We start from the raw sequence: 19,094 nt of genomic DNA, 5'->3' as shown, positions 1-19,094 counted from the left end.
TTCATCTTACAACCTATGAGAGCCCTTTGCTTTTATACAAAATTTTCATGTTATTTACAGACAACAGCTATTGTCCTAAGTTACAGTGTAATATCAGCATTGCAGAGTGCAATATTTTAACTGACATATTCTCACAATAATCCTACTCTAAACTTCTTTTGCATCCTAATTTTTTTAATTGCCATCTTTGCTTGTTGAAAAGTTTAGTCAATTATGAATATAAATTTTTAGAAATGAAATCCGCCCATTGGTAAAGGTTGTGGAGTTCCAAACTTGTATCCTTCACTTGTAGCTTCTGGGGCAATCTGCTCAGTCTCCTCAGCACTCTGAAGACATAAACCAACACAAAGAGTTTCTTTTCTATAATTATTTGACAATTTCCTTTTCCTTTAAGTGCTGTGATGCCAGAGGTCCTTTAGCCAGTGCCATAAATCAAAAGCCAAAGTCAAAACTAAATTTGTTTGATTTTACTGTAGCAACTTATTTACAACAGAGTCCAAACATCTTTTGGGTTACCAGACAATTAGATGTCACTATAAAGAGCTCTGGCAGGGAGCCTCTTATCTTGTGCACAAAAATGAGCATCTCTGGGGTTTCAGCTGTTTATATAATAGTACACTGTATTTTTTCAATCTGAAATGAGGGCAACAGGGCTTGCAATTGCATGTGGGTAAAAGTATAATAACTAAGCCTGCAATTCACGAAAGAGGTCTCCACTGAACCGAATATAGCAGTATCATGCTTAGATGAAAAACAATGTAACATTTAAAGTAGAAATGAAACCTCACAGTTTTCAAGAAATCTAAGTCTGAAGATTTTAATGTTACCTCCTCTGAGAAAAATTTGTCAATTATTGCCAGAGCAGCTTTGTACACCTCAAAGTTTTGATGTGTCTGTAAACTCTCAATTCTTTGGACACCTGAAGAAAGTAAAAAAGGAACATCAGTCACTTTCTGAATCACTCCACATGTGAATTAGCTCAATTTCTTATTTTCAATGAAAAGAGACTTCGATCTTTAAAGAAAGAAGTCACTGAAATTCTTTAAGGCAAATTTTAGGCTGTTCTTCAAACTAAATTAAATTACAGGGTTATATTTTTTAAATAAATGGAACTTTGGCTTCATTTTGACATAATATTTTAATGCGTGCACACAACCATATTGTTTTGCATACCATCATGCTCTTCCATTTGGGTGCAGATCAGTTCAAGGATGGGAGCACTTTGACTAGCAGTCTGTGGGTAGAACATTTCACTCAGTTAAATTATGAAATAACAAAAATGCATTTACCCAACATCTACAACATGCTATGCCCAAAATTTTCAGGCTCAAACAAGTGAGCAGAAACAAATAATTTGTTCTATAGATCAGTGTATGCTTCTGTGGTTTGTCAATATCTAAAATATATCACAATTCTGCCACTGAGGGTAAAAATTAACTGCAATGTGTTTAACACAAAACACCATTTTACAGTGCCTTTCAGAATTGTTTGTACTATAAGGTTAAAGGCATGAACAGGTAGATACTCACTGAAAGAATGTTTCTGAATCCATCTAAAAGAACAAGGATTACCTAAAACACAAAGCCTGAGAGTCAGTCCACCAGAAGCAAAAATTCACAGAACAGAGCTCTCTGTAGAGCTGGCTGAGGTTTCAATCCTCACACAGTATTCATTCAGTTATTTTTCTCTCCTTTACTCTGCTTGCATGATATGTAGGTTCCACTTGTTCTGTGTATCAATTTATAATGTTATAGTGGGAACATTTATCATGTTCCATGGTATCAGTATTTAATTTAGTGTCTGACTGTACTTAGTGAGTTAGCCCAACCATTTCCAAGACAACTCTACATGCATCAGAAGCCACTAACTGTACTAGTCGTGTTCAGAAACCATCCTTGTCAGTCATGAACAATAATCATATGTCATAATATTATCTGAATGGACTGCTCTCTAATCAGAAAGAAAGTCAACAAATAATAAAAAACATTCCAAATAAGCATATATTTGCTAAAACTCCCAACTGCCAGGAAGCAAATCAATTGGCTTTTAACACAGGGAAGCAGGAGTGGATCTCAGAGTAACCAATATACATATAACAGGTGGCAGGGTGTAGGACAACCAGGTTACAAGTCCAGCACACAATTAACTGATGACAAAGTGAAACCCACAACATTACCTTGGCATCCAAAAAATTCAAGAGACTACACATTGGCTCAATAACCCCATTTTCAACAAGGAAGGTTATCTATAAAAATAACCAAACAAAAATGTATCAATTTTGGGGTTAGAATGGTATGAGCAGAACTATTTACCTTTCATGAGCAAAAAAAAAGAAAAAAGGGAAACAAAACATAGTTAAGAAAATTAGACAGTTTCCCTACCACAGCAATCACAAGTCATCGAGTGTTGGCCCAAAACTTTCAAGAGAGTAAAATCCAAAACAGGTACTTATGTGAGAGCTACCTTGAATTAAAGAATTTCTTGGGAGATATAATTTCTTTCCTGCTTAATTGGTAATCAAGGCAAATAAATATTAAGACATTATACATGTTTCTCTTTACTGTGAGATGTTACATTCCTGTTCCACATTTTTCACCTGATAGACATGTAAAGCATTCTCTGTAAGAGCAAACAACACAGTACCTGGTCTATTGTGCTGGCTGATGTAAAGTTGGTGATGGCCCACACAGCCTCTTTCTGGCTCTTTAAGTCCTTTCCCTGGGATTAATGCAAATTTCAAAGGCAAGTCTGATCACAAGCCTAGTAACTCAACCTGCTACAGCACATTGGAATTTTATAAAGCTCTTTACATTCAAGGAGCACACTTATCAATGGTTTATAGCTTATTTGCAATTTAAGGCCAATATTGTAAGTCACAAACCTTTAGAACATCTATAATGGAAGGTACCAAGCCTGCATTAATTACAGCCTGAAAATATTGAAATAAATTGTCTGTTAACACTCACATGTTAATATTCAATAAACATTTTATCACCTTGATAGACTCTTCCAAGGAAGGGAAGGTGGGAGGGCTTAATTGCAATGGCTATCATGAAAAACAACTCTCTTTTGGTTGGTTTCTTAAACATCTTAGAAATATGTTTCATTAACTAATCTCTACACAATTTAAGTTTAGTTAAAACTGTAGTAAGCAAAAAGTCCTATACCATGCTACATAGTTTTACAATTAATTCACTTTATGCAGTCACAATCAGCAGATACTGAACATTTATTTGTACCTGAATTTGTTCTTTTGGACCAGCTGTAATATTTGATATTGCCCAGGTTGCCTCCTGTTGGAAAAAATCATAAGCTGATGTGGAAATTTCAGATGAAATTTTCCCTATGAATAATATTCATGAAAAATGTTTTACTGACTGCACAATTAAAAAAAAGAGCAGAAAGGAGAACTTTTCTGGAATATTGCAAACTGAGCCAACATGACAATATTAAAAAGGGAAAAATCATCCCATTCAGCTATGATTGGGTGGATTACATTTTGACAACAAAAATCTGGGAAAAAACAGTCCAAGAAGGTTTTTTCCCCTTGGAACTTTTAAACAATAAGAATGATCATAGTTACCAACTACAATTACTGATTTATCACTAGATCTGCACTGACCTTAACAATGCTAGCCTTAGAGTGTGACAAAAGCTTCTTAAAGAAAAACAAGGCATTTTTCTCTATCACCAACTGAAATAAATTGATACAAAGGTTGAGGACAAGGTTAGGCTTTGGCAATCTAACTACACTTCTCTCTTTTTAAATAGCTTGATAATTTTCTTATTTGTTAAGATATAATCTAGACTGTGTTTATGGCTTATACTAGCACTGAATAAATTTATTGTTCTCCTTACAAATGCATGATTGAAATTCAAATTGGATACATCAAATGAGACACTGTGCCATACTACATTTCCTTAATGACAAAAAACACTGTTGGGCAGATTGGACTCAATACTTATTTACCTTGTAAAATTTGAAACCCTCAAAAGTTAACATAACCTAAAGTAGCTGTTTCAAGTAGGTTATATTGTGTATATTCTTCAGTTAAATTCATTATTACACCCATTTTGAAATCACTGGTGGTCCCTGTAATCTGATTGGCTCAGATTGATGCGATTTATTCACGAATGGTGCCATTTTTTGCTTTAAATCGCATCTTTTTCCCAGCCAATGAGGAGGTTACACTAAAAACAAAACAACCAATCAGATTTCAAGGCTTGTTTAAAGTAACTGATCAAATTGCAGGAAAATGAAAGACAAAGAGTATCATGTGGCAAATTTTGCAACTTTTGTTTCGAAAACTCTTACTTTTTCCCTCCAAAAAATGGATGAATTTATCAGCTCAGTACTGCATCAATAAAATATTTGAACTTACCAAGTCCTGTATTTGGGTTATTTCTAAATGGATGTAATAAAGTGGTAATTGAACCTTGTGTTGTGCAATTTTGGTCTGAAATCATACTTGTGATTTCAAATCATGTGTACAACTTCAGCCCAAACTGCACTCCACTCAATTCAATTACCATTACTTAAATCTGTAAAAGCATCAAATCATGTCCAGTTTATATTGTGGTTTAACTTTTACTTTGGTCAGATTTTTTAAACCAATTTGTGTTCTTCTTCCTCTCTGCTTATGGTAATCATTCTGAGACAGAAGGAAACCATGCAACCTTTATGTTCAAACCAAGGAAAAATGTGAACCATAATTTTGGTGGACAATGACTTACTTGTGTCTGAATATCAGATCCTGTCACTATATTACCAACAGCTCTCAGGGCCGGTGTCTAGAAAGAACAGCAAGTTGTTACATGAATACTTGTATTTGTTACAGCAATACCAGTGAGTGACAACATGACAATGATTATTCTTTCTGGAAAGGTTTAGGGGGAGAACCGGTGGACACTAAATTTATAAGTACAGGCTCCTTGAAAAACTGACAAAAATGTAAAATGATATAGTATGGTACCCCATTATTTTTATGGGAAAAAAACTTACCACAACAGTTACTTCAGTGTGGCCCAACAAATTGATCAAGGACAGAAGAATTCCAGAATCAATTACAAGCTAATGCATGAAAACAAACAGTAACTCAATCAATGGTTAAAGATACATGGTACTAAGGACTATGTTTTTGGTTTACAGCCTTTCTTTTCAAAGGCACAACATATAAAGGTAAATATGTATGGTCAGCAGTTAGGTACAAGACTGAGCAAGACTCATGGCCTTAACACTTAACCAGTCAACCAAGCTGTAGTAGGAAAATGATAGACCAAGTTCACTGTCTTCTGGATCCACTGGTCTGTTACCAGATCAGGATCAAAGATTGTTCTTTTTCCTTTTTTTAAAGCTAGTTCTTGAGTATCAATCCCTATCTTAATCATAAGCACACATGTCCACATTCTTCTACAAGTAAAGCTCCTTTAGTCAGATCTTTCAAAAGTTGCTGAAGATATGGAGATTTCACATGAGTTTATCAAACCACATACAAGAAGTATACAAGAACATGTAAGCTTGTTTTCCACCTTTTTCTCTAATGTGGTCTTCTATCCTCCTGTGGAGGAGAAAGGGAAGAGAGTGCACTCATTTCCCAAAACAGGCCCAGGGCTGGGTAACCAAGCCTAAAACACATGTTGCTTACTTGTATTCTATCATTTGTTCCATCAGTCAAGTATGACAAACCCCAACAAGTGTCAGAGAGAATCTGAAAAAAAAAAAAGAGAAAATTTTAATTAAATTAGACAACAACAAAAAAAGAATTAATAAGTAGTATAGGTAACATGAGAAAGAATGCCAACATTCATACACAAAGAATTTTATTTTTTGTGAGGTGAAAAGTAAAAACTTCACATGTAAATGCAAAAATTACCATTGATGATATTTTTTAAGTTCCCAAAATGATGGTGGCTTTCAGTTCATATAAATGAACTTCAGGATAGACTAAGTTTTACCTCTTTGTCTGTATGATTGATCAACAGTACCAAGGCTGGAAGGATCTGAAATAAAAATATTTCAGCTATTAGGAAACTGGGTAATCAATTGAAGCAGCTTTAATAGGAGTATGGGCTGGTAAATAATAGATATTGAAAAAAAAACTACAAGGAAAATTAAGTCAAATTTTGAAGCATTCAGTTTTTTAGTGAAGCTCAAGTGTTAACATATAACCCATGCTTATGAATAATTTTAGCTATAATTAAGTTTGTTATACAGGACAAATATTCTCCATGTTTGAGACTCAAGTCATCCAAGTTCTGTGTAGTAACCAGAGACTTCTCCAAACAGGGATTAACTCATTGACAGCTAATTCATGATCAAACCCCCAATATATTCTTAGTCTGAATATCCACCCAAGGAAAAATAGCAGTAAATACTATTTTCAAAACTTTTGCCAATTTATTAAGGATTCTTATGCCTCTTATTCAGTTCAGTTTTCCTCACCTCAATAACTGCTGCTATCTCAGGAGGTGGGTTCTTATTTCGGCACAGATTTGACAGTGTCCATGTTACATTACGAAGAAATGGAAGCTGTAAAGCATAGATCAGAAAAAAAATAAAATTAATCATATACAACAATTACAAATAAGCTTACAGTAAAAAGTGTGAAGTCTCAGCTTCACACTACATGTATGTTAGAGTCTGCACTGTTCAAAAAAATGTCACATTTCATAAAAATCACACTAAGGTTCAATAATTATGTGTAGGGTGAATGTTAAAGGATCAAAGCATTGCCTTACATTTTGGTTTGGTTTGATTAATTCCAGTAGAGGTCTTAAAGCACCATGGCCCAAAACAAAATTCCTAAGATTTGGACCATCACCTGAAAGACAACAAAACAAAAATTGTTAATCCAACTGAATCAGAACACGTCAAATGATGCTTCATCAACAGTGCTCTGTAGAAATGATCACAGGGATAATGTTGACTATCTGAGGGACTGACTGGCCAAGTGACTGACTGATTGATTAACCAACAGCCTAACCATAAGGTTTAGGACTGCTGACTGCTTGTTGGAAAGACAGATGGACTGAATAACTGTCTGTCTCACTGCTTTTATCTTTAATACAAGGGGAGAATTCACTCTCCTACTAGGTTTGCCTTTTTCATCAATTACATCAAGCAATCTATCTGATTGATGTGTGAACACTGGATTTATTTTTAGAAAATTATTGTGTTGAGAAGAAAAAAACCAACCAGGTGAGTAATGAGATGCAGAATATGTAGTCATGCTAATTGGTTTGTGCTTTTCTACTTAGATTCTGTGATCTGTTCTCCAATGTGATTGATTATAACACAATAACTATGTTTTCTGAGTTTGATTTTTAATGGATCAAGGTCAAACTAAAGTTTAAAATAATGTTTTTATGGAAAGAGGAGAACCAGAGAACTTGGAGAAAAAGACTTGAAGCAAGGACCAGAACCCAACCACAAACTCTGAATCCATGTTTAGTACCAAGTTTAAGAACTGCACTTGGTTACACAGGTAGGTAAAGCTTGTTACTCTGGATATAATATCATTCTTCTATACATTTTCTCACTGAAAGTCTATCTATGAGTAACTGCATTGTATAACTCACTTTCCATGTGTTATAGAACACAAGGAGGTACTGTATATTTAGCTGCACAGGATTGATTGACAATACCTGCTATATTTCCCAGAGCCCACACAGCCTGTTCTTGAACTTGAGACTCAGGTGATGACAGTAGCCTGACAAATCTGGGCACAGCACCTTCAGATGTGAAAAAAAAATTAAGGTATTAATGAACTTTTAAGTTAGAAGCATTATTTGTATCTTCATTGATCAAAGTTAAACAGTTTATGGGATAAATAGTCAAATGTAGCAAATCATGTGGTATAAATCGTGCTCAAATTAAGTCATAGCACTACTTGAATTGTCTCCAACTTAAAACTGGTATTTAAAAATTATTTAAAAAGTGTTTAAAAAGACCCCATCTCTTTGATTAGTCAAGTTTTACCTTCATACAACCACCCTCAACATTATTAACACCAAAGCACTCTATAATATTTTAAATTCTGTCAATAATTGCCTCACCAATCCTTTAAGAGGAAAAAAAATTGTCTGTCAGCATTATTAATACCTGCTATCATCACTGTCATCCAAACTAAAAATCTTTTTTTTAGTTTTTCTGCTTAGTACGGATTCATGATTCAGATTGTTCCTAAAGACAGTTACTCTTCTCACTCTCAATGATCAGTGTTTGTCTGGTAATCCCTTCCGCACCATCTCAAGGATTACAATAGAAATTTGCCTCACATTTTGCAACTAGCAGCAATTAGTTAAATGATGAAACAGAAAAAGTTGACCAACCTGATTCCACCACAACTTTTGTCTCATCACAGGAGCCTGAAGCAATGTTTGTGAGCACCCAAGCAGCTTCAAATTGAATGGAAGGACTACAGGAAAACATACATTGAAAAAAAAATCCTCATACAATTCCTGCCTAATCCTTATTGATAGCATCTCTCTCAAAAAAAAAAAAGAAAGAAAGAAAAAAAAAAGCAAAAAACACTTCCTTAAAAGAGGATGGGTAGCACAACTAATTATTCATGTAAGCTTGTCAACATACTTGTCAAATCTCTCCAAGAGAGTCACAAATTTTGGGATTAGTCCAGAGCTGAAACAAAATAATATGGCTATAAATAAACACTACTGGTCAAGTAATGGAAAAGATAGTGCACTACAGAGATGAATTGTTGAAATATGTTAATCACATTATTAATTGTACCATATTAGGGCCACTGTAGAGAAATAAATATGGTGTGAGTTTAAAACAGATTGAAAAACAATATGTTCATACAAGGCAGGGTTCTCAGTTGAACCCGTAACCCGTAACACCTGTCACGGGTGTCACAGGTAAGTGTTACGGCTGTCAAAGTGCTTCAACCAGTAGATCAATTCGTCTATCAAATGCAAATAAAAGAACGGCTTTTTGAGTAAATTGCTGGGTAAACTATTGACTGTTAGTTGCTTTCGCAATGTACCTTTCTTCGGTTTTAGTTGTCAAAGTGAATAGCCTTTTTGCAGACCATAGAATAACCGAACAATCGCTTCACGTCTCCGCAACGTTGAATATGGCCGCCATATTGAATTTGTAAATTTGAACCCAGGCCTCTCGCAGATGTCGTCTTTCCACGTGCAAAAACATGGCCGATTCATTCATTAACAAATATTTGCGCTATCTTATACTCTTTCTCATTTAGATATATAGCAGTTACTGGGTCAGTGTGGCCTTGAGAATTAGTTTTTGTAAGTGGGTGCCCCCATTTGGAGAGGACTGGTTACCTAATAATTATTTTTGTATAAAATGAATGCCATTAACTCAGAAAGCAAAGCATTGTCATTGCAGGTTAATATTTCATTGAATATTGCAGTGTAGTTTTCAGTTTGATAAGAGATAATTTCAACTTTCCGTAGTTCAAAGCCACTGAACAGATTACAAAATGTACTTAAACTTGTTTGGAGAAAATGAGAAAGTATGCCCCCAAAATGAAGGAAAAAGCATTTCTGAGCATCTTAAATAAAAAATTTCCCGGGGGAGCATGCCCCCGGACCCCCCTAGCAGCTTAGGCCCTACGGGCCCAAGTTACACGCCCAAAGGGCATGTATATTAGGGTTACGCCTGTAACTACCAAAGCAACGGCTGTACAAAATTCTACTGAGAACCCTGCAAGGTAATCAAATCAGATTGCTATTGAGAGAGTCTACAGTGGTGAAGGTGGCCTCAGGACCACAAGAGAACACTACACCCTTGAACAAGGCACATGACTTCCACATGATGAAAACATCAAGATGTTTGCTACTGTTTCTTGCTATTATCTACTCTTTAATATCTACTCTTTAATTACAACTTACTCAATGAAATCTTTGATTGGAGGGTTTTTGTGTTTTGATAGCATCTTCCTGAACAAAAGAAACAACAAGCATAATAATCAACAAAATAAGAGTTTTCCTTCAGTTGAGAGGTAAGAAGTAAATGCAATGGGGATACAACTGGCTCCCAGTTTCAACAGTTGATATAGATCATGATAATAAAGAGATTGTCCAGAAGCTAATTCACAAACAAAAATGCAAGGCAACCACAATTAGGAAACTTTAAAAGTTTCATCACCTGGAGATTTGAGCAGCTTCAAATATGGCTTTATCCTCATTCGAGTGGAGATACTGAAACAAAATCACTTTGAGTTATATAATACAATTTTCAATTTGTCTTAGTTTTACAGATACCATGTAACTGAACTGAAGTTGAGAGTAAGAAAGCTGAAAAAAACTCCAAACAACTGTAAGAATGATTTTAAAACTGAAGTCACCTGTGGTCTTCTATATATAGAGGTAGGATATGATGAGGCTTACAGTATATGCACCTCTCTTCACCATGGTTTTGTTGAAAAAATGTAATTGCAGAGGGATAGTGTCGAGAAACTAGAGACTATTTTTGGAGTCTGAATAAAAGCACTATTCTTATTGCCTGAAAACTTATAATTACAGAACCGTTGAGGAAAAATTATGTATTGGTTGCTTTTTGGAGTGAAATGGTTCACAAGATGAGCTTTCGCATTAGTGGGATCTAAGTAACTCTGATTAACCCCTTTTTAAGCCATTTCTGATAACATACATACCTCTGTAATGGTGGAAAGCGGCAGATGAGTACAAGTCTGTTGATGTAAAAATATATAGTGGCTGTTGCTTGATAATTTTTGTTTTACTTTTGCAAATGTCATTTAGTCTACTTTGAATCATTTCAAATGCAGATAGGAAACTATGCAGGAGACCCAAGGAAACACAACTATCTAGAATTGATGTAACCATGCATAGAACAGGCAAATTACCGGTAAATGACAGAAGGCAACAAAGACTTGAAATTCTTATAAACTTAGATCTATAGATATAATAAGCATAGTGGATCAGTGAAAAAAAGACAAAAACAAAACAAAAAAAACCCCAAAATTTAAACAAGTTCTTAATCTCACTAACAATAACAGTTCCAGATGACTAACAACCCTATTATCACTATTTTTGCAATTCTCTAGCACAGTAGCATAGTACCAAGTGCTTAAGCGCTTTGGTCAATTAGTGGAGTTAGCACTATATAAATTATGTTAAATTAAATTAATTAAATTAATTAATTACCAACTCAGAAAGTAATATAATGATGTCAAATTTTCTACAGTTTAAAGTTACATAGAGGGTTACTGCATGGTAGGCCATTCATAAATTGGATATATTGGCTGAGCTAGAAAATAAATAACATTTCATGCATTAACCATTAAATCAGTTGCAGAGTTTTCCACCTGATAAAAGAAGGAGTAAATTCTTATGGCATATTATTTTGGTGGATTTTCTCTGTTAGAGCAATTTTTTTTAGATTAACAACAATCCAAAAGCTTTTAAAACTGCAATTTTTTTCTTTCTACACAATTGCTGCATAAGTTATTTTAAAATAGCTTTTGGATGTAAAAAGTACTTAAATGAATACAAAACTTCACACCTGCTGACCATTACTTTCTTTCAATGGACTGTCACTTTGACCTTGAGAGATGTTGCGTCTTTTAAGAATCTGGTCATCCCTCTTACTCTGAGAAATATTAACAACAGCTACTTATTTCAATCTTTTTGTTTTAAATGGTGAACTGGCACTTGGCAATATCTTAAGAAAAAGACTGACCAGTTTACCACCCAATCCAGTGGTCTGAACCTCAAGATAAATAGGGGGGAAAAGTTTCTGGAGAAACGGTGATGCTGTGTCGCTAGGGGGTATTAGAGATAATTTGGTTTTATCAAGTGAAATTATAAAGAAAATTGCCACCGTAAAGAGTTTTTAAAGCTTCAAGTTTAGAACATTGGCCCTTTGTCAAATTAACTGAATTTCAGGATGTCAGGCAGTAAATGAATGCATTCATAATTGACAGAAATAATACTGCTCTAATGCAGCATAGTAAAAGATTGATCTTTGCTATAAGAGATCGTAAACTAAGTCCCTCTCCTCTACAACATTTAATGCAGTTAAAGATATGCATCATAATTATAAATTCCCAGGTCTGGAAAAAGGAACTGGTTACCTTCCGTAACTCAATCGTAACATCAGTACGCCTACGTCGTAGTTCCTGCAAACCAACCGTCAGATATTAGGTTACGATGTATTGAATACGACTGCCCTGATTGCTGTGCATGATCCAAGCGTAAACGAATGGTCACTAAGAACTAGGAAAACTAGGGAGTCTCTTAGAGATACTCTGGTCGTAAATTGATGACTTCTACATGAAACAAACCACCATACCCAGGTTTATAAATAAAGTATTATTCCGGTTCGGCTTGTTAAGATCTATTTTAACATTTATTTCACAAAGTTAGCAGGCGCTTGATGTCGAAGGCTTCGAGACACGGAAAACTACAAGTTGTTTATGAGCCCGTCTTAAAGTTATTCTCGAGTACATGACGATCAAATAAGGCTGCTAATGCCACAAGCGAAACGCGAATTTGAGGGGCGAATCAGAAGTACGTTGAGAAAGCTTCCACGAGCTTGAGATTGGCAATGTACTGTACAGTAGTTCCAAGTTTTCTTTAAACGAAATTGAGACACCATGTCGATTTTTCAATTTCCAGAACAACACTCTCTCCATAAGCTTTTATACTTGTAAGAAAAACCCCTGAAACTTGAGTTTCATCAGTCCACTGATGTTAAGCACATAAAATACAAGCTTGTGGACATCTGCACTAAAGAGAGATAGCGAATCATTTAACGCTGTGTGGATCGTGGATTTGAAAGGATTCAAGTACATTTCAGCCATCCCCATAGCAATCAACTGAATATTGCACCAATTTCCCTACTCCAATAGAATAAATAGGTCAGTAGGCTGCATTATTGGGAATAATACATGAATAACCACAAAACCATACACCATACCTCTGTTCAAATTATCCTAAATTATTCCATATTCGATTGAGCTCGATTAGCTTCGCGTTTTGTCACTTTCACAACTGCCAAAAAAAATTCGATTCGTCAACAATATTATCAGCAAACTTACACCAGTATCCTTTCCTTTGTTCTTGAAATTTCGAAGACGGTTTTCTGACATGTTTCTTTAAGGAAAATGGACCTTTTCGGAAGATCAATCAGCAAAAGGAATCCCTTGAAAACGCGAACACACGATGGACGGGGAGCAGTTTGTACTTTTAAAATCTGTACATTTACCGCAAGTTCCTCTTATGATTGGCTGAATTATTCCTACCCAATCGAATTTATTCACTTCCAACGGATCTGTACTGTTATTGGTTCATGTCTAAATGTCATTTATTCGAGAAAGGGACTGGCACCTAAGAAAATGCTCTCCTTTCCCGAAGAGGGAGGGGTGGGATAGCAAAAATGGCTATTTCACTTCGTATTTAATTTACTTAGAATAACGAGAGTGAAAGCATGCGACACTTTCCGCGTGACTGTCTCGACTTTTTGTAGTTGGAAGCCGTCAAAAGATTAAGACCAAGAGAATGACAGAGAACATAAAAAAATTTTTATTGATGCACTTGCACAGCTGATCAATATTTTGCTTCAACACCTATCTTCAGTAGAGTGAATGATTAGCAAGTAATAAGATTAGCCATTCACAAAAAAAATAAAAAATTGAAAAAAAAACTAAATGAATGAAAAATAAAAAGAAACATAGACCAAATTCTTAAGAGGATGTCATCATCCATCGAACAAATTTGAAATATTTTGGCACGTCACCCAAAATTCGTTTTCCGTCCTACTTTCATATTTTGTAGCCCAATATGTCCTTAAAATTAAGGTATAGTTTTAAATGTGAAAATATATTTCAGTTTTCGAGAATTTTTTTTTTTCGTTCGACCGCTCAAATATGCAAATTTTCACCCTGAATATTACCCGAGTTGTGTGACCTTATATAACGAATTTACTTGACCTCCGGTATTTCTGTCAACATAAGCCTTTGTTATATAATCTAAACTTAACACCCTGTCATTATTGAAGCTGACAAAGAAATATTTATTTTTTGGTGAAAATTTTGTCCGACATACTTTTGCTATGTCGAAAAGTAGCATCAAAACAAAGACAGTTTTAACAATGACCGACATGGCAGAATCTACTGAACTTCTAGCCTTAAAAAGACAAAAGGATGGTTATAAAGTTACTGTAAAAACTTCCTTGTGTATTAGTGTTGTTCTATCGTGAGACGAACTCAAAGTCCAGCAAAATTTACTTGCTAGCGACTATGAAATATGCATGGTGGCCTACTTGTCGCCACCGTTTACTAGCATAAATCACCACAATTTGTTTAAAAAAATCTAACGTAACACTCTTACCTTGTTTAATTATGATTTTATTAGCTGTTTCGATGATCAAGTTATGCTCTACCACATTTTAGCCAGATTTGAGTTCCAGTTTATAAATCTTCTCCACATTGTTATATCAGTTGCATGACAAGCGTGACACATATAAATTCAAAGATGACTCAACTTCCGAATTACTAAGAGATGGGGTTTTTTTCCTCTTTACATGTCTAGAAAAACCTTCCAAGAATTACTGTATTTTGAAAATTAAAATGTCCAGATCCATCTTTGCCGGCGGAAGTCAAAGAATGTTTACAAAAGTCAATTCGATTGACAAGCTACATACCAATTTAGCTAATTGATCTGTTGTTTAAGCGTCTCGTCTTACATGCCAACATGGAGATTTGCTGTTCATTTAAATCGTTCGCTATGGAGAAGCCCGACGTTGCATATCTCAGGTCGTTCCTTGCATAACTGTAAAAAAGACATTTCAAGTCAATTGCGGAGTTGCAAGTTTTCAGGTCCAGAAAGTGAAGTTGATCTTATTTTGTCGCGTGCCGGTGTCACAGCGGATTTGGACCCCCCGGACCAAATCCGCTAGCGGATATGGACCCCCCTTCGCAGATTTGGACCCCCCTACCAAACTTTCCTTTTAAGCAGCCTTTGTATCATATTTGGTAACTAATTCCATTTGCAAGCTTTTTGTCGATGTTATTTTCAATCACAACACAACATTCCTCAATAAAGGTTAAAGAGAAAACCAGCCATTTCGTTCCAATTCTACCGCATTATTATAGCGAGTCGTACAGTATACGTAAGAATCAGATGTGAACAAACTACTGCATTTGAACTATTGAAATTGTTACGATAAATCTTTACTTCTTCTGATGCGAATCAATATTGATACGAAACGTCATAACAATAGTGGAGACTATTGCGTCCAGTCACAAAAATAACTCAGTCTGATTTTCTAAAATAATAACATTAAACAGTTTCTGAACAAGAACGAAGAAACTACTCCTACTACAAGTCGTTCGTAAAGCCTATGATAAGTAAAAATGTTTCTATTCTGAACTATTGGAACTCTCAGCTTATTTTCAGATGCAAATCAACATTAATCAACATTAATGTCAATGTCTTAACAAAAGTGGAGGCTATTACATCGAACTCAATCTTGTTTTCTAATTTTAACGATTATTAACTGTTGAGGGATCCGAAATAACACCTTAACAATTACGAAGACGTCTAGAGTCTGGCGATCTGCAGACAATGCAGAGCCACTCGCCCTCCGGGGTAGTCTTAAATCATGTGAAACCATTCCTCGCACAACTCGCACCGTACCATGTCGTCCCAGCACTCGGGCATTGAACAATGACAAAATAGATTAGTGTCACAAGTTTGTCTCCTATTGAATCTAGTGGTGTTCGACTATCGCGGAAAAGGTTCAAAAACGACCTCTCCCAAGACATCAAACTAAAATCTTGCCCATTTTCCCTTGGTCAAAAGAAACATCCGACGGGATGCCAGTTCGTATGCATTAACGATACGTATGTTTTGAATGAAAAACATACTTTAGTACGCACTGGAACAAAAAGTATCATCCATTTTTACTGGAACGTTAAGGACGATGTTTTCACTCAGTTTTGTTAGGGGGTCCAAATCCGCGGAGGGGGTCCAAATCCGCTAGCGTATTTGGACCGGGGGGGTCCTTATCCGCTAGCGGATTTGGACTAGGGGGGTCCAAATCTAGGGGGGTCCAAATCCGCTAGGACACCGGCATCTTCGAGACGCCAAAAGATATCGATGATTTTACAATTTGCCCCACTCATAGATCAAATCTCGGTACCAGTGTTGGGTGGAGTCGTGGTTCCATCAGTAGATGTAGAGTGCCTAAAAAAGTGTCCGGCCATGATAAAGGTAGGGTTAGTCGAATCCAGAAGCCGACAGGGGAATTGGCAAGCGTGTACCACAGATAGTACGCAAGACGTCTGGAAAATTCATATAACATGGCTCCTGTAAGTAGGCTACTTACCACCTTGTGCAAAATTACGCGTCCCATCAGACTTAATCTCGATTGGGAATTGGTCAATAGGCTACCAAAAATCCAGACAGAGGCGGAGTTTTCTATACTAATGTCTGAACACTTTTTAGGCTCCGGGCCGTCTGGCGGGACGCGTAATTATGCATACTGTGGTAAAGGGCCCTTCCGCACTAGCAACTAGACGCTGGCAAAACATTTTTCTCTTGGCCGCAAATCACATCAAAATTTGTCCTTGCTAAATTTCAAGTGTGCTGCACGTATCAGCAACCCTGGGGGAACCCTTATACACACGAGGGTGGGGATGCGCGCCAGGAATTTCAAAATGACCCCTATAAAATTATAAAAGGTACCTGAGTCTTATCCGTGTGGGAGTGACAACAACTGATGTCTACCCCTAAAAAGTACCAATTTAAACACAAAAATTGAAACGATGTGCTCCAGAGGCTCAAGTCAGATCATTAAAATCGTGCTGGTAATGCTTATTTCAGGTATTTTATTGAACGAAAACACTCTAAAAGGTACTATACCAGCTCTGGCAGTCCACTAAAATTTGAGACACCATAAAAGGTACCAGATCGCTGATTTTGACCCCTGAAAGGTACGACGAGCATCCTCACCTATTTCCGATCTAGTAATACATATGTATCCAAATTCTTTCATCACACAAAAAGTTGAAGGACCTGATTGCATCTTAGGGACAGACCATTAGATTTTTGATTGAGGGGGGGGGGGGTTGTTGGGGGGTTGGGCAATAACCCCCCCAATAATCGAGCACAGCCTTAATGGAAGAAAAAGTCCTCCCACCCACGTAACACTTTTACATAATTCCAAAATGGGTTTCGTTTCGGAACGAAATCAATTTCATACCGCGTTTACATGCAAGATAATTTAGCTTTTAAAAACAAGTATTTACGTTCTCTTTTGTCTTTTTCTATGCTTCCCTCGCTCCTAAAGAGGATTCATACAGATATGAGCGTCGTACCGCGTTTACATTATACAGGTACAAAAGGTCGTCCAGAATAAGCGTTCGTTCCGGAATGAAAACCTCAATAAACTCATTCTGAAATGACTCGTTTCGAATAGTTTCACTCTGGTATCGTGTGGCAACTGGGATGAACTCGATCTTGAATAAAACTCATTCCGATATCATGTAAAAGGCCTCTAAGAGTTTATTCCCAGAGCATCACGCTTTGCTCTCCTATCAGAATACTATAAATTTCAATAGCATAAAAGCAACAACCCGTTTTTAACTGCTCCGCTGCCACTGAAACAACGATGAGTGACCGCAAAAAGTACATATTATAATATTGTCAATTCAACACAAACAAAAATCTTCATACAGGGTAAATATCCATTTGTGTTGGTATCAACTATTACGTGACTAGCTTATGATAAAAATGGGGTAGGGGAAAACACAACGTAAAACCTGGGATCCTGACAAAAAGTAATAACCAAGCGTAATATAATAATCGAAACAGCTTATAAAATCATAAATAAACAAGGTGAGAGTGTTATGTTAGATTTTTTTACAAAAAAGTAAACGGTGGCGACAAGTAGGCACACAAGTAAATTTTGTCGGACTTTGAGTTCGTCTCACGATAGAACAGCACAAATACACAAGGAAATTTTTACATTAACTTTATAACCATCCTTTTATCTTTTAAAAGCAAGAAGCTTAGTAGATTCTGACATATCGGTCATTGTTAAAACTGTTTTATTTTGATGCTACTTTTCGACATAGCAAAAGTATGTCGGACAAAAATATTCACCAAAAAATAAATATTTCTTTACCAGCTTCAATAATGACAGGGTGTTAAGTTTAGATTACAAAACAAAGGATTATGTTGACAGAAATACCGGAGGTCAAGTAAATTCGTTACATGAGGTCACACAACTCTGGTAATATTCACAGTGAATAATTTCTCGAAAGCTAAACTATATTTTCACAAAAAAAACTACATCACAATTATTAGGACATATTGGGCTACAAAATATGAAAGTAAGAGTGAAAGCAAATTTTGGGTGACTTGCCGCTGTTTGTCTGATGCATGTTGACATTGGCTCTTAAGACGCGGGACTGAAAATGACACAAGCTGGTAAAACACCTCAGGCTGTTGAGTACGAAATCAGGCGTAATAATTAGTTGAGCGACATGATGTTGAACAAGCATGTTTACCAGTAAAATCCCACGATCAAATAGCTTCCAGTATTTGGTGTTTGTTTAGCCATTCCATGTTGTGGGCAAAACACGAGATGTTGAACTAAACAGTTGGCTGGATGAAACATTCACAAAATCAGAATTTTTTCATTTGGAGGTGACGTGACATAGTCTATTCGTTAAATCTACCATCAATCCCAAAAGTTGATATCCCCGTCTGCGTTAATTAAACATGACACGAGTATTTCGAGTAACATATGAGCAACATACGGATGTATCGGAGTTCATAAGAGTAACATGTGGAGACATACAAGTAATTACAAGTACCATACGAGCAACGATCTGATACATTCGAGGACAAACGAGTAACGAGCGGATAAATAAGAGTACCTAAGAGTAACATACCAGAAACGAACGGATACATTCGACTGTATACGAGTAACATGCGATGCTTACGAGTATATACGAGTTACATACGGATGTATACGACTACATATATATAAACGAGTACATATACATACATAAATGATAACACTTGGATATTCATGGAATCTTCCTTTTCCGTTTCTTTTATGATATTCGAAGCCATAA

The 19,094-nt window shown here is 36.0% G+C and overlaps 1 protein-coding gene across 1 annotated transcript; it reads right to left on the bottom strand.

Moving 5' to 3' along the window:
- Positions 1 to 7: 7 nt before the first annotated feature.
- Positions 8 to 13,206, bottom strand: LOC131771786 (importin subunit alpha-1-like). The gene is made up of 24 exons (XM_059087652.2): positions 13,047 to 13,206; positions 12,081 to 12,125; positions 11,510 to 11,596; positions 10,641 to 10,676; positions 10,133 to 10,185; positions 9,877 to 9,924; positions 8,591 to 8,638; positions 8,332 to 8,417; positions 7,645 to 7,731; positions 6,739 to 6,821; positions 6,443 to 6,529; positions 5,956 to 6,000; positions 5,646 to 5,708; positions 5,003 to 5,071; positions 4,735 to 4,791; positions 3,623 to 3,694; positions 3,240 to 3,293; positions 2,882 to 2,929; positions 2,644 to 2,718; positions 2,177 to 2,245; positions 1,530 to 1,571; positions 1,174 to 1,234; positions 828 to 919; positions 8 to 326 (listed from the first exon to the last, which is right to left on the bottom strand). The coding sequence occupies exons 1-24, from the start codon at positions 13,095 to 13,097 to the stop codon at positions 228 to 230; spliced, it is 1,557 nt and encodes a 518-aa protein (XP_058943635.1). The 5' UTR covers positions 13,098 to 13,206; the 3' UTR covers positions 8 to 227.
- Between the last annotated feature and the right edge of the window lie 5,888 nt (positions 13,207 to 19,094).

The sequence above is a fragment of the Pocillopora verrucosa genome, chromosome 3 (assembly GCF_036669915.1).
Source record: "Pocillopora verrucosa isolate sample1 chromosome 3, ASM3666991v2, whole genome shotgun sequence".
Lineage (NCBI taxonomy): Eukaryota > Metazoa > Cnidaria > Anthozoa > Scleractinia > Pocilloporidae > Pocillopora > Pocillopora verrucosa.
This window is presented reverse-complemented; position numbering and strand designations above follow the sequence as displayed.